The sequence below is a fragment of the Diaphorina citri genome, unplaced genomic scaffold, assembly GCF_000475195.1.
Source record: "Diaphorina citri unplaced genomic scaffold, Diaci psyllid genome assembly version 1.1 scaffold1460, whole genome shotgun sequence".
NCBI lineage: Eukaryota > Metazoa > Arthropoda > Insecta > Hemiptera > Psyllidae > Diaphorina > Diaphorina citri.
Genome location: NW_007378886.1, coordinates 74,895 through 90,381, shown reverse-complemented (window position 1 = coordinate 90,381; position 15,487 = coordinate 74,895). Strand labels below are relative to the sequence as shown.

At 37.8% G+C, this 15,487-nt stretch overlaps 1 protein-coding gene across 6 annotated transcripts; it reads right to left on the bottom strand.

The window, feature by feature from the left end:
• Positions 1-944: 944 nt before the first annotated feature.
• LOC103515998 lies at positions 945-14,706 on the bottom strand. 6 transcript variants are annotated; one of them, XM_026828514.1, is made up of 5 exons: positions 4,655-4,849; positions 4,055-4,187; positions 2,533-2,768; positions 1,709-1,857; positions 945-1,136 (listed from the first exon to the last, which is right to left on the bottom strand). In XM_026828514.1, the coding sequence occupies exons 2-5, from the start codon at positions 4,080-4,082 to the stop codon at positions 1,022-1,024; spliced, it is 528 nt and encodes a 175-aa protein (XP_026684315.1). In that variant the 5' UTR covers positions 4,083-4,187; positions 4,655-4,849; the 3' UTR covers positions 945-1,021. The 6 variants fall into 6 exon arrangements, with proteins under 6 accessions (XP_026684315.1, XP_026684317.1, XP_026684318.1 ...); XM_008480949.3 differs by having other exon boundaries at positions 988-1,136; positions 1,726-1,857; positions 4,655-4,845; XM_026828516.1 differs by lacking the exons at positions 4,055-4,187; positions 4,655-4,849 and adding an exon at positions 14,538-14,706.
• Positions 14,707-15,487: the final 781 nt, after the last annotated feature.

Below are 15,487 nucleotides of genomic sequence, written 5' to 3'. Positions count from 1 at the left end.
TGTAACTAATTTTTGGAGAAAAGAAAGCAGGAATTGTTTTTATTTTATTTTATTTTTAAAGAGGTTATCTTCCCAAACGCGAAAAGAGAAAGAATACAGAATAGTAGAAAGCCAGCAATTCCGAGAACGAATCTTATCTATTCAGGATAAAATTCGCCCCCGGGCGGGAATCGAACCTACAACCTAGCGCTTACAAGGCAAACACGCTAGCACGCTACCCTCAAAGCTAACTAGGCTTTGTTCAATTTTAGTAAAGGATAGTCAAAGATGATAAAACAAAAGCAAACTAGTGAGAATGCCCGAATGCACCTAAAAAGAATACCCCTTTCTTGTACATGTATTTGTTCGCAATTCAACCACCGTTTTACGTTTTACCTAATTTTAACTACCTACTCGTATACCGAAAATCACAGAAAATGCCATCTTCATTCATTTGCCCAAAGGCCCATCCATAGAAGAATGGTTTTCTAGCTGCCGGCCACATTTGAGTGTTCCAAACTACACGCGGGCCGCAGTTCAAAATATACATCGGTAAGGGTCCCCCTTGAAAGCAGAAGAATTTAAGTTAGGCCCTGTTGAGTATGGTTTGTAACTGGTGAATGGTGCCGAGGTGAACAAACATATTATACTGGGCTTTCCAATGAGAAAGTGTCTTAACTTAAGCTTCCATTCAAATTAAAAGACAATTGAGATTCGACTATCAACAAATATTTGGTGAGCTTTCGAGAATACTCAGATTCTCATCATCAGACCAATAACGCGAAAGAGGTGTTTACTCTACGAGCGCTGGAGTTGAAGTCACTTCAACTCCAGCGCTCGTAGAGTAATCTGATTATTCTCGAAAGCTCACCAAATATGTTGTTGATAGTCGAATCTCAATTGTCTTTTAATTTTATTTCTTGAAGATTCTTAGTTAAATAATTATTCATCGATAATTATTTTAGTTTTATTTTAAGCTTCCATGTTCTGCACTGAAAAACTTGGCGGGCCGCAGGCGCAGGTTCAGTACGGTTGTTCTAGTTCAGAAATCGTCAACCCGTCCATCGCGAGCTAGCGGTAGCTTGCAGCTCGCGGACAGTTGCACAAGTTGAGAGCAACTCTTACGTCGCGTCATTACGTTCGCGCAGTAGATTCGTCTGAAAGTCAAAACCAGGGGATATAGGGTAAAATGGGTGAATTCAGGGGAAAGAATAGGGTGAAATAATAATCGAAGAGAGAAGGAAGACAGGATAGGAGAAAGCCAGCCGTTATCTGTCCAGGATAAAATACACCCCTGGTGGGAATCGAACCCGCGACCTAGCGCTTACAAGGCAGACGCGCTAGCCTCCAAGGTAACTATTAGGCTGGCTCAGGTACTTTTACTTTTCCAACAGAAAAGAAGGACCATTTGTGTGAACGCCGTGTATCTATATTAGGTATGCAATGTGCAACACATTTTAGATAACACAGATTTCCAACAGAAAAGAAGGACCATTTGTGTGAACGCCGTGTATCTCTATTAGGTATGCAATGTGCAACACATTTTAGATAACACAGTGTACCATCTGATACCAAAGACAACAATCCCTCTCCCTTTTATCAAACTTCATTTCTTGATCCATTTATGTTATGTACCATTTTTTGTCGGTTTACAAGTTTACATAGGTGTATTTTCTTGCAAATGAAGTTTGATTGAACTGTTCAACAAGTTTCTTGTTTCGGTAGGTACCTGATTTTGATCCTTACCGACGGGTCTTCCTCGTAAACATTCTCCCAATCCTTCTTGACTATGAGTTCTACTGATTTTGCTGACATGGTAGGATTGTCTAGGTGTTTGCTGATACACGTGTAGATCCCTTTCTCTTGGGTGGAGACGCCCTGAAATTTCAGGATAATATTAGAGGATTAGGTAAAGATAAATGAGGGAGAAAAATTAACCTTGAGGGGGCCCTGATACAGAAAAGAAAAAAAGGTGTTTGATAGGGGGAACTGTAACTGCTACGGTCTTATCCTTGCGAAAGCAAAGAGAGAAGGAAGACAAGATAGGAGAAAGCCAGCCGTTCCGAGGACAAATCTTATCCGTTCAGGATAAAATCCGCCACGGGCGGGAATCAAAACTGATACACGTGTAGATCCCTTTCTCTTGGGTGGAGACGCCCTGAAATTTCAGGATAAATAGAGGATTAGGTAAAGATAAGTGATGGATTATAGGACAGGTAGGGACAAGTAGGTACTATTGTCATCTTTGAGTTGGGTATTAGAGGACAGTTGATACTTGTGTACCTACATAACAGTCACAGTCACATAAAAAAAAGTTTTAATATTTTTCTGTGACTATAGACTGGCACTCTAAATTTTTAACCCTTGATCTGGAGGTCCTGTTCAAATTCTAGCAGTAGGCAGTAGGCTAGCTATTATTGTGGTCTAATTATCAAACAGTATTGAAGATAAAATTCCATGCCTCGGCTGGGATCAAACCCACGCCCTCGTGTTTAGCAGGCGGGCGTCTTGACCACTAGATCACCGAGACAGGTTTAGCTGCCCAACACTCACCTTAATGAACAAAGTTCCAGTGAGGACCTCGTACTTGTACTTCTCCTGATTGATATTGTTCCCGGGTCCGATGATGTCCTTCGTGCTGAGTTCCCAGAACTGGAACCGATGTTGGTCATCGTTGCTGGGACACTTCAGGACTGCCATGTCCCCCACATCCACTTCCTGGACTATGGTCATTGCCATTCCTTTTCCCAAGGCTATCAATCCCAGTACACACCATATCAGCATGGTTTCTGCAAATGAAACCAGAAACATTCATTGCATTACATTTTACAAACCTGCCTCGGTGGTGTAGTGGTCAAGGCGATCGCCTGGTAAACAGGAGGGCGTGGGTTCAATCCCAGCCGAGGTATGGAATTTTATGCCTCGGTGGTGTAGTGGTCAAGGCGCTCGCCTAGTAAACAGGAGGGCGTGGGTTCAATCCCAGCCGAGGTATGGAATTTTATCAGTGGTCAAGGCGATCGCCTGGTAAACAGGAGGGCGTGGGTTCAATCCCAGCCGAGGTATGGAATTTTATCCTCAATGTAATTTGAGATACATTTTACAAACCTGCCTCGGTGGTGTAGTGGTCTAGGCGCTCGCCTGGTAAACAGGAGGGCGTGGGTTCAATCCCAGCCGAGGTATGGAATTTTATCTTCAATGTAATTTGAGAATTTGACCACAATATTAGTATGTAGTAGCCTACTGCTGGAGTAAAGCACTATTATTATTACATTGGTATTTTCTGACGTCTTTTTTTTGAAATGGGGGTCTTTTCTGACGAAATTCCTATGTGCGGAGTCCAGTATGTAGGACTATTGCACCTCAACTAGAAACATAACTTAAGATTAGTTTTTGGAACGAACGGGACCCGCTCAGTTCTGGGACGCCAAATTTCAAGGATCAACGTTCAAGGAAATCAAGTATCAACATGATTTCTGCAAGGACACAAAACCAGAAACACAACTTAACTATAAGGTTCGTTCTCGGAACGCAATTGGACCGACTTAGTTCTGGGACCCCAAATTTCAAGGATCAACGTGCTTTGATTCAAGGACCTCAAGTATGATTTCTACGAGGACCGAGGACACAAAACCAGAAACATAACTAAAGGTTCGTTCTCGGAACAGCTGCCTTTCTTGTACTTAGACCTACTGATGTCCCAACTGTTTTTTATTTTTTTTTATTATTTTTTCGTTAAACGACCAATAAAATTTGAATTTTCGATCTTTCCAAGATACTTTTTCGCTGTTATGACTTCAGGTTCTTTTGGGGGAAAAAAACATACCTCTCAAACTGAGGACAAGGAAAATTGCTCCAAAATAAGTTGATGTTTCTTTCTTTTATTTACAGTTATTTTTTTTCTACAAATTAACGGGGAATTCCATGTTAGCAATTGATTTGCATATGTATTAAATGTCTGTGGTGTAGTGGTTAACACGTTGGACTTCGGATCTGGAGGTTGGTGATTCGAGTTCAAGTCAAGTCATAAAATTAAAAAAAAAGAGAGCGAGAAGATACCAATGAGCAGCTGATTTACCTGTATCACTATTTAACCAGAGATACATATCCGATTTCTCAATAGATCAGTTGCGCTTAGTTGGGCGATGTTTCAAAGTCATAGAGCGGGAAAAATGAGTACCAACGGAATTTTTCTTTTTCTTCTACGACTTCTAGATACCGAGATAAATCGATTTAAAAAATACTGGTGAATCGTGAAGTTTGACGTCACGGCATACGCTCCCGTAGGCGATGACGTCATAATTCATGACTCCCGCTTCGTTTGTTTGTGCGCAAGCGTTTCTGCGCATTTTGACGTGAAATCTGACGTCACAACTCTTTGAACTTTTTCATTAGAACGGCAATTAAAAATTGAGTTTTCGAACTTTTAAAGTTACTTTTTCGGAGCTTTGACCTCAGATTTGGGTTTTTCACAACTTTTTACGTAGGAATCGAGCTTTTATTAATAATATTTTCCCAACTGCAACCCGTCCATTGCGCTGGTTGTTTAGAGTAGATGATTAGACTGTTGAGGTAAAGGTAAGACAGGTAGTACCTCCACACGTAAATATATTCTAAAAAAAAAATAAAATAAAAATAATAATATAGATCTAGGTACTCTAGGTAGAATTTATCTTACAAACGGTCTTCCTCAGAATTAGGAGTAATTATTTTATGTTTCTTCGGGTATTCGAACCTCGGTACTTTTCTTATTTTTTCCTCCTCCAAACCGAATCAAGGACTTAGGTATGTTAATGAGTGATATATGTACTCTCCAAACCGACCAAGGACTTAAACGTGATGTACTGATATACTATCAAGACATAAACACACGCGGTCACAAATGATCAAACACTGACAGTAAAATCTGTGATGTGTAGGAGCAGGGTATTGGAGTCTTCCTTGAACGCCGTCTGAGGTCAGTTGTATTTTTATTCTTCGATTTTGGGACGACAAGACCTTAGCAGTTAGTAAAAAAAAAAAAAACGATTGGGTTGAAGGTCCATGGGCTTTGTCTCCCGTTCCCACTTGTCGTTCGGAAAAAAATCGTGTCGTGAGTAATGGGAACACTCTCATTTAAATTACATTGCCTACAGGACATTCGGTGGAAAAAATCGTGTGAAACTCACAACAAGGGTAAACGGGCCTTTAGAGGCATCAAACGAGAATGACGACAGAGAACAACCCCGTTAGAACGGGAAAAAGTCAAGGAAGAAGAAGAAGAAGAAGAAGAAGAAGAAGAAGAAGGCTGCGGTTACACTTGATTAGATTTCTAGTATACCTACTGCCTCCTTACTCCTTACCTCCTATAAGAGGTAGCAAAAGATGTACAACGGACTCTCATACATAAGTAATTAAGAATCTATATTATTTACTCGAATAGGACAATTAAATTGCAACTCAAGATAGGGCCGAATTCATAGATGATGAAAACATATAGGGAACTGGCTGCGGCGGTTACACTTGATTAGATTTCTAGTATAGGTACCTACTGCCTCCTTACCTCCTATAAGAGGTAGCAAAACATGTACAACGGACTCTTATACATATAAATAATTAAAAATCTATATTATTTACTCGAATAGGACAATTAAATTGCAACTCAAGATAGGGCCGAATTCATAGATGATGAAAACATATAGGGAACTGTACTTGCTAAGGTTCTATCGTTTCGAAAGCGAAGGAAGGAAGGCAGGACAGAAAGTCAGCCGTTCCTAGAGCGAACTTTAACTGGATAAAATATGCCCCGAGTGGGAATCGAACTCGCGACCTAGCGCTTACAAGGCAGATGTCCTACCCTCCAAGCTAACTAGGCTGAAGGAAGCCACATTGACATCTTGCCTGAAGGAAGCCTTACTGCAATCAATTACCATAACATTTCGTCGTCTACTCTGATAAATGATTGACTTGTTTATGCTTCATTGACATCTTGATGCCTGAAGGAAGCCTTACTGCAATCAATTACCATAACATTTCGTCGTCTACTCTGATAAATGATTGACTTGTTTATCTTTTATTTTTGATGTACAACGGACTCTCATACATATAAATAATTAAAAATCTTATTTTTTATTCGAATAGGACAATTAAATTGCAACTCAAGATAGGGCCGAATTCATAGATGATGAAAACATATAGGGAACTAAGTAACTGTAACTGCTAAGGTTCTATCGTTTCGAAAGCGAAGGAAGGCAGGACAGAAAGCCAGCCGTTCCTAGAGCGAACTTTAACAGGATAAAATGTGCCCCGAGTGGGAATCGAACTCGCGACCTAGCGCTTACAAGGCAGACGTCCTACCCTCCAAGCTAACTAGGCTGGCTTCATTGACATCTTGCCTGAAGGAAGCCTTACTGCAATCAATTACCATAACATTTCGTCGTCTACTCTGATAAATGATTGACTTGTTTATCTTTTATTTTTCATTCTTATTTATTTCTCATTTCTTATCACGTCACTCATAGGAAATTTCCCGACTCTGTACTCTTTTCTCGAAGGTTCCGAGTTCAACCTTAGTCGAGGGACGAAAATAAATTTACCGAAGATTCCAAATCCAAAGAACAATCGATTCTACATCCTTTTTTTTCAAGGCACACTCCCCACTCCCCCACATCCATGCCTATCCAAGAACGGAAAAGTTCCTGTACTCTTTTCTCGAAGGATCCGAGTTCAACCGTAGTCGAGGGACGAAAATAAATTTACCGAAGATTCCAAAGAACAATCGATTCTACATCCTTTTTTTTCAAGGCACACTCCCCACTCCCCCACATCCATGCCTATCCAAGAACGGAAAAGTTTGGTGAGAAAACGTCTGCCCTGGCCGTGATTTGAACCCAGCAACTTCAGGTTGAGAGTCAGTGCTCTACACCAATCGGTTAAAGAGGTGTTGTTGCCTTGTTTGTACCTACATTATGAGACTAATCACGAACGTCATTCAAAATAAGTTAATGGTTTACCTTTCTCTACTCATCTCATATATGTTTTTCTTGTCACTTTGACAAAAAACACAATGTTATCTACATACCTAACCGTTCAGGTATTATGTTTTTTTTTTTTTTTTTTTTATATGAATGAAACAAATTCTCGAAGACTGTTGAGGTAAAGGTAAGACAGGTAGTCCCTCCACACGTAAGAATCTATCTAAAAAAATAATAATAATAGGTAATATAGATCTACTCTTTTTTTAAAGAATTTATCTTACAAACGGTCTTCCTCAGAATTACGAGTAATTATTTTATGTTGCTTCGGGTATTCGAACCTCGGTACTTTTCTTATTTTTTCCTCCTCCAAACCGAATCCAGGACTTAGGTATGTTAATGAGTGATATACGTACTCTCCAAACCGATCAAGGACTTAAACGTGATGTACTGATATACTATCAAGACATAAACACACGCGGTCACAAATAATGATAAAACACTGACAGTAAAATCTGTGATGTGTAGGAGCAGGGTATTGGAGTCTTCCTTGAACGCCGTCTGAGGTCAGTTGTATTAAGGACTTAGGTATGTTAATGAGTGATATATGTACTCTCCAAACCGACCAAGGACTTAAACGTGATGTACTGATATACTATCAAGACATAAACACACGCGGTCACAAATGATCAAACACTGACAGTAAAATCTGTGATGTGTAGGAGCAGGGTATTGGAGTCTTCCTTGAACGCCGTCTGAGGTCAGTTGTATTTTTATTCAATGACACCTTATAACTACCACCGACCAAACATAATAACCTACTACCTATATCCACGGTATTGTACCTATAACCTAGGTAAAAACCACTTGAAGGCTACCTCTTGCGTTTCCAAATTCGGATTTCTCCCTCAAATTAGCACAACACTAGAAACAATAAAAATTAGAATAATGGAAATTAACAGTCAAATCCACAATGCTAACCATGACTTTAGACAATAAAGACTGTATACTTTATAGTCTTTATACAATAAAGTCAATCAAGCGTCTCGAACCTCGACCTGAGAGATCTTAGAGAAGAAAACTTTAAACAATACACTTGAAAATAAAGCGGAAAATCTCGAATTCTGCGTGTGCTGCTGTGCTAACTATACGAATGAAAATAGTCATATAGGTAGTGCGTCTGTCTTGTAAGCGCTAGGCCGCGGGTTCGATTCCCGCCCGGGGCGGATTTTATCCTGATGGGATAATGTTCGTTCTCGGACAAACAAGACTCTTGAGAGGAAGGTAATCACTAGGTGAAGTTAACACAGGAGGCATTCTCTATCACCTAGTTCTTATGTGGTCTCTATCACCTAACTCTTATTTTGTGGTTAAATACTCAAATGAATGAGGATAAAATTCCATGCCTCGGCTGGGATTGAACACACGCCCTCCTGTTTACCAGGCAAGCGTCTTGACCACTACACCACTGAGGCAGGTTAGTAATAATGTGTCACCCACTAAAGTTGTGAAAAAGCTCTCTGCTTTACCACAAATATTCATGATTTGGTTTATTGATTTCATGAATAAAGTTCTTCCCTATTAAAGTCCCCTTGCCAAACAGTATAAATGACCACTCTTGTTAATTAATCTTGTGGGATCACAGCCTGTGTGGTGTTGGGTTACAAGTTCAATATTGCAAGTAGCTGGCCTGATGAGGCAAAAATTGTTTACCAGGCGACCGGACGACCAGAAGTAAGGGCCATATCAGACTATTTGTCACTTGAATAAATATTTGTAGCTGTGTTTTGACAAACAAGACTCTTGAGAGGAAGGTAGGTAATCACTAGGTGAAGTTAACACAGGAGGCATTCTCTATCACCTAGTTTTTATGCGGTCTCTATCACCTAACTCTTATTTTGTGGTTAAATACTCAAATGAATGAGGATAAAATTCCATGCCTTGGCTGGGATTGAACACACGCCCTCCTGTTTACCAGGCGAGCGTCTTGACCACTACACCACTGAGGTAGTTAGTAATACTGTGTCACCCACTAAAGTTGTGAAAAACTCTCTGCTTTACCACAAATATTCATGATTTGGTTGATTGATTTCATTAATAAAGTTCCTCCCTATTAAAGTCCCCTTGCCAAACAGTATAAATGAACACTTTTGTTAATTAATCTTGTGGGATCACAGCCTGTGTGGTGTTGGGTTACAAGTTCAATATTGCAAGTAGCTGGCCTGATGAGGCAAAAATCCAACAGTTTACTCACCAGTGGTATGATGTGCCACAGCCTTGGCCAACATGGTTTTGCCACAGCCCGGAGGTCCATACAGGAGAACACCTCGGGGTGGGTCAATACCAATCTGCTTGTAGAGGTCAAAATGAGTCAGCGGCAACTCAACAGCTTCCCGGATTTCCTGCTTTTGCATGTCCATGCCTCCGATGTCAGAATATTGGACATCGGGCTTTTCATCTGGAAAACAAATAAATAAAATCATAATTTTAAATGTTACCATACTAATAAATATTTTAATAAAACATCACAAATTCGGATGAGCATGTTAAATAATTAACCTGTAGGATGTATTTAAAATAATAATAATAAAAAAATAATAATAATAATAATAATAAAAAAACTTCATTTCCAACAGAAAAGAAGGACCATTTGTGTGAACGCCGTGTATCTATATTAGGTATGCAATGTGCAACACATTTTAGATAACACAGTGTACCATCTCATATCAAAGACAACAATCCCTCTCCCTTTTATCAAACTTCATTTCTTGATCCATTTATGTTATGTACCATTTTTTGTCGGTTTACAAGTTTCCATAGGTGTATTTTCTTGCAAATGAAGTTTGATTGAACTGTTCAACAAGTTTCTTGTTTCGGTAGGTACCTGATTTTGATCCTTACCGACGGATCTTCCTCGTAAACATTCTCCCAATCCTTCTTGACTATGAGTTCTACTGATTTTGCTGACATGGTAGGATTGTCTAGGTGTTTGCTGATACACGTGTAGATCCCTTTCTCTTGCGTGGAGACGCCCTGAAATTTCAGAATAATTAGAGGATTAGGTAAAGATAAGTGATGATAAGAGATGGATTATAGGACAGGTAGGGACAAGTAGGTACTATTGTCATCTTTCAGTTGGGTATTAGAGGACAGTTGATACTTGTGTACCTACATAACAGTCACAGTCACATAAAAAAAAAGTTTTAATATTTTTCTGTGACTATAGATTGGCACTTCTAGCAGTAGGCTATCATCATGTCTACAATCCGTAATCTAAATGTTCATTTATTTATTTACACTCTAAGCGAGAAATAGGCAAAACTTACGTTAAGTTCCAACTTTGGTAAATACACAATTATTGTGTTGTAGGCAAAGTTAGGTAGTCAACTAACGTACCTACTAAATACGTACAACTTACAAAGTGATTGTACAAGGGGGGAGACAATTGAAAGTCAAGATCACTAATAACGTCGATACGTCATAAAAAGGTATGTCTTATCGCACCTTGAAAGTTGGAAATAGGTGTACATAGTACCCAAGTTACTAACAAGCAACTTGCTGAAATATTACCCTCTCTACAATAGATACTCAAGATACCTATGTATAGGTACTATATATATATATAGGTATCCACCAGTACCTATACACAATCTACAAACATTTTCTAAATAAAGCACACAGTGATCAATAATTAGGTACTTACGTGGTTAACAGGTGTTAATTAGGTTAATTAGATATGTTGTTTGTATGGTCTATTATAGGATTAGGAACATACAGGTTTAATACGTATTGGGCGGTCAAAAGCGTAAGTGAAAGGCACACTAGAAGGTTCGAAAATTTTCTGTTCGAATACTTTTTTACACGAACAAATCTATTTAATATTCTAAAGAGTTATTTTAGATTATAATTTAGAAAATAATCAACCGCTCTCCTTCACTGTCACTTCACTAGTAATCAAATTAGAAAGGAGAGCAAAGAACTACGCAATTTGAACACGAAATTTTTCGACTTTTTTCACCTTTCAAAGTGGAAACTGGTGAGAAATTAGGGACGTCAAAAAACGGACCACGTAGAATAGACGGAAGGGCGCAACGAATAAGAAGAGAAAGAAGAAGATTGTTAAAAATAGACTATGGGAGAGTTGGAGAGTAAATAATTGTCATTTCGCCAAATACATATATTATTTCTTAAAACGAAATCCATAGAATTCTTTATGTTGACTGACGATCATACGCTTAGGTGATGCTTCATACGCCATACCTGTATAGTCACCTAGGTAGCTATATGGTTTTGGGTTTTTCCAATAAAGCATCATCTGTGGCGATCACTGATAAGAGTGGTAAGCAGAGAAATTCAAATGTCATATTGCCATGGCTCCATACTATTTTGCCATTTTTTAGCAAAATTTGGAAAAATGCCATAAAAAGCCTTATTTTGCCATGTTTTGAAAAAATAAATGCCATATTTTCCCACAATAAGTGCCATATTGCCAAGTTTTTTAGTGCCATATTTGGGTGAAATAAGTGCCATATTCTGAACTTCTCTGGTGATTAGCTTATAGACCACACTTCATTCAAAGTACCGTTTGTTGATATACAATGTCCCTCTTCTTTTTCTTTATGTTATTAAACAATTCAATCAAACATTTACACAATTATGATAACATACCTATCTCCTTAATCACAATTTTTTACGTTATAATTAAGGCAAAATAAGGAGCTCCTTAGTTTTACAGGAGCTGGGCGTCGGGATTTAGAGTCCATAATAGACTTTTTTTCCTTAATCACAATTTTTTTACGTTATAATTAAGGCAAAATAAGGAGCTCCTTAGTTTCACAGGAGCTGGGCGTCGGGATTTAGCGTCAATAATGGACTTTTTTTACTTTTTTTTCTTTCAAGATGAGTGTTTCAAAGCCGTTTTTATTTCGTAGCAATGAAACAACTGCTACATTAGACGGATGTGGTCTGTGTCGTAGCATGCCCAGATTACAAAATGTTTCTCTCCCATCTAATCGCCTGATACAATTTTGACCGTTCGTTTAACGGTGTGACTGGAGTGTGATCTGAACGGATAGTGGATATCGTCCTTAATCACAATTTTTTTACGTTATAATTAAGGCAAAATAAGGAGCTCCTTAGTTTCACAGGAGCTGGGCGTCGGGATTTAGCGTCCATAATAGACTTTTTTTACTTTTTTTTTTTCAAGATGAGTGTTTCAAAGCCGTTTTTATTTCGTAGAAATGAAACAACTGCTACATTAGACGGATGTGGTCTGTGTCGTAGCATGTCCAGATTACAAAATGTTTCTCTCCCATCTAATCGCCTGATAAAATTTTGACCGTTCGTTTAACGGTGTGACTGGAGTGTGATCTGAACGGATAGTGGATATCGAGCTTTATCCGTCCTGATACAACCACGGACGGCGTTGCTTATCAAATAATCCGTTAGGAACTGACGCAATGACGCATAAGTTGTGTAGCCGTCCCGTCAGTTGCTCAGGCTTAAAATCTAAAACGCAGAAATGACAGAATTGGCTGAAGTATAGGATTTTTTCTTTTAATTTGAGTGAGCACAATATTTTTTACTTTAATCCGTTAGGAACTGACGCAATGACGCATAAGTTGTGTAGCCGTCCCGTCAGTTGCTCAGGCTTAAAATCTAAAACGCAGAAATGATAGAATTGGCTGAAGTATAGGATTTTTTCTTTTATTTGAATGAGCACAATATTTTTTTACTCATTTTATTTAATTCCAAAACTTGGCGAGTTTTCTTGATAAATATTTACCGATTAATATATTATTATAATAACATGTGTGTTATCTAAGTTATCTTATCCATGTTTATAATAGCTAGATATTGGCCAATCTTTGTGTTAGGTTTGAGCCACCTTGGCCGAAATTTAAAGTCCTTAGAAAAGAGAACGTACGAGGAATAGGACTTAAATTGTTAGGTATGTCTTATCGCACCTTGAAAGTTGGAAATAGGTGTACATAGTACCCAAGTTACTAACAAGCAACTTGCTGAAATATTACCCTCACAATTGATATACCTAATTATCTACAATAGATAGTCAAGATACCTATGTATAGGTAGTATATAGGTATCCACCAGTACCTACACAATCTACAAACATTTTCTAAATAAAGCACACAGTGATCGATAATTAGGTACTTACGAGTACGTCGTTAACAGGTGTTAATTAGATATATGTTGTTTGTATGGTCTATTATAGGATTAGGAACATACAGGTTTAATACGTACACATTATACGTTGCCACCTATATATATATATATAGGTATCCACCAGTACCTACACAATCTACAAACATTTTCTAAATAAAGCACACAGTGATCGATAATTAGGTACCTACGTGGTTAACAGGTGTTAATTAGGTTAAGTAGATATGTTGTTTGTATGGTCTATTATAGGATTAGGAACATACAGGTTTAATACGTATATAATTATTATAGATTAGGTGGCCACCTAGGTATCCTTTTTTTTGGAACTTGGGGCATCATAAAATAGATATGTGAAGTAGGTATCTACTTCCTTCCTTCTTTCTACCATGATCTACTTCTAGGGTAGGCTGGGTCTTATTAAAGTAGGGGGGGTTCCCTCGGACTTTTTTTTGCCCTTCACTCAAATCCAGGATACGGGCTAGTAGGTAGGTACTTACCCGATAATTTTATTCAAAACAAAAGAAAACTCTCGACACTTGAAACTCGTTGTTTTAAAGTTCACGAAAAACGGCTGTAAAATTTTACTAGCAGTTAATGGGTACTCTTATTGGGGAGCGAAATTTCTTTAGCACAATTCTTTCAGACCACTCTCAAAATGTAGTTACGCAAATATGTAGGACTGTAGGTATCCTACCAACCCATCTGGGCGGTCAAAAGCGTAAGTGAAAGGCACACTAGAAGGTTCGAAAATTTTCTGTTCGAATACTTTTTTACACGAACAAATCTATTTAATATTCTTATTTTAGATTATAATTTAGAAAATAATTAACCGCTTGGTAATATATAGGTATCCACCAGTACCTACACAATCTACAAACATTTTCTAAATAAAGCACACAGTGATCGATAATTAGGTACTTACGTGGTTAACAGGTGTTAATTAGATATGTTGTTTGTATGGTCTATTATAGGATTAGGAACATACAGGTTTAATACGTACATATTATCTATACGTAGGTATCCTTTGTTTTGGAACTTGGGGCATCATAAAATAGATAGGTACCTATGTGAAGTAGGTATCTACTTCCTTCTTTCTACCATGATCTACTTCTAAGGTAGGCTGGGTCTTATTAAAGGGGGGGTTCCCTAGGACTTTTTTTGCCCTTCACTCAAATCCAGGATACGGGCTAGTAGGTACTTACCCGATAATTTTATTCAAAACAAAAGAAAACTCTTGACACTTGAAACTCGTTGTTTTAAAGTTCACGAAAAACGGCTGTAAAATTTCTACCTATGTGAAGTAGGTATCTACTTCCTTCTTTCTACCATGATCTACTTCTAAGGTAGGCTGGGTCTTATTAAAGGGGGGGTTCCCTCGGACTTTTTTTTGCCCTTCACTCAAATACGGGCTAGTAGGTAGGTACTTACCCGATAATTTTATTCAAAACAAAAGAAAACTCTTGACAATTGAAACTCGTTGTTTTAAAGTTCACGAAAAACGGTTGTAAAATTTCACTAGCAGTTAATGGGTACTCTTGGGAGCGAAATTTCTTTAGCACAATTCTTTCAGACCACTGGACCACTCTCAAAATGTAGTTACAACAACTATGTAGGACTGTAGGTATCCTACCAACCCATTTTCACGAAAAACGGTTGTAAAATTTCACTAGCAGTTAATGGGTACTCTTGGGAGCGAAATTTCTTTAGCACAATTCTTTCAGACCACTCTCAAAATGTAGTTACAACTATGTAGGTATCCTACCAACCCATCTGGGCGGTCAAAAGCGTAAGTGAAAGGCACACTACACTAGAAGGTTCGAAAATTTCCTGTTAGAATTAAAGGGATAAAAAAAAAAAAAAAAAAAAAAAAAAAAAAAAAAAAAAAAAAACCTTGAAAAAAATCTACTAAAATTATATAATTAAATTACTAAATCTTTATTTACATGAATAAAAATCATCTTTTTTTTTATTAAATCATCAATTAAAGAAAGGTATAAAAAAATCAATAAAAACGAAATGAAGTTTTGTATGGCCAAGTAATTGGACCAAGATAGGTTCACTTTTAGCCTCGTCAGGACAAAAATAAGATGATGTATTTAGCTTTAAACAAAATCTAGTACAGCATTCAGTCGATCTTAATGTAAAATTCTAATGGGTGAGGTTGAACCTTCAAATTAAATAATTCAATGAACATATTTTCACATTAATTTCAACAGAAAATCCAAATAAAAAACTTCAAGATAAAACCATCCATGAAGATGAAAGGAAAAGGATACGATAAAAGGAATAACCTGCTGTAGGTTTCCGGTTGGGTGTAAAAAACAACATAAACCTTGAAAAAAAATCTACTAAAAATTATTTAATTAAATTACTAAATC

What these genes read in the sequence shown, in the direction of transcription:
- LOC103515998 (XM_026828514.1), bottom strand. Translation starts at nt 4,082, where the DNA reads ATGTATCTCTGGTTAAATAGTGATACAG. An exon ending in CTGGTTAAATAGTGATACAG is followed by an intron (nt 2,769 to 4,054) that starts GTAAATCAGCTG and finishes TTTCATTTGCAG; the next exon opens with AAACCATGCTGATATGGTGT. An exon ending in TCGGTAAGGATCAAAATCAG is followed by an intron (nt 1,137 to 1,708) that starts GTACCTACCGAA and finishes TTTGACTTTCAG; the next exon opens with ACGAATCTACTGCGCGAACG.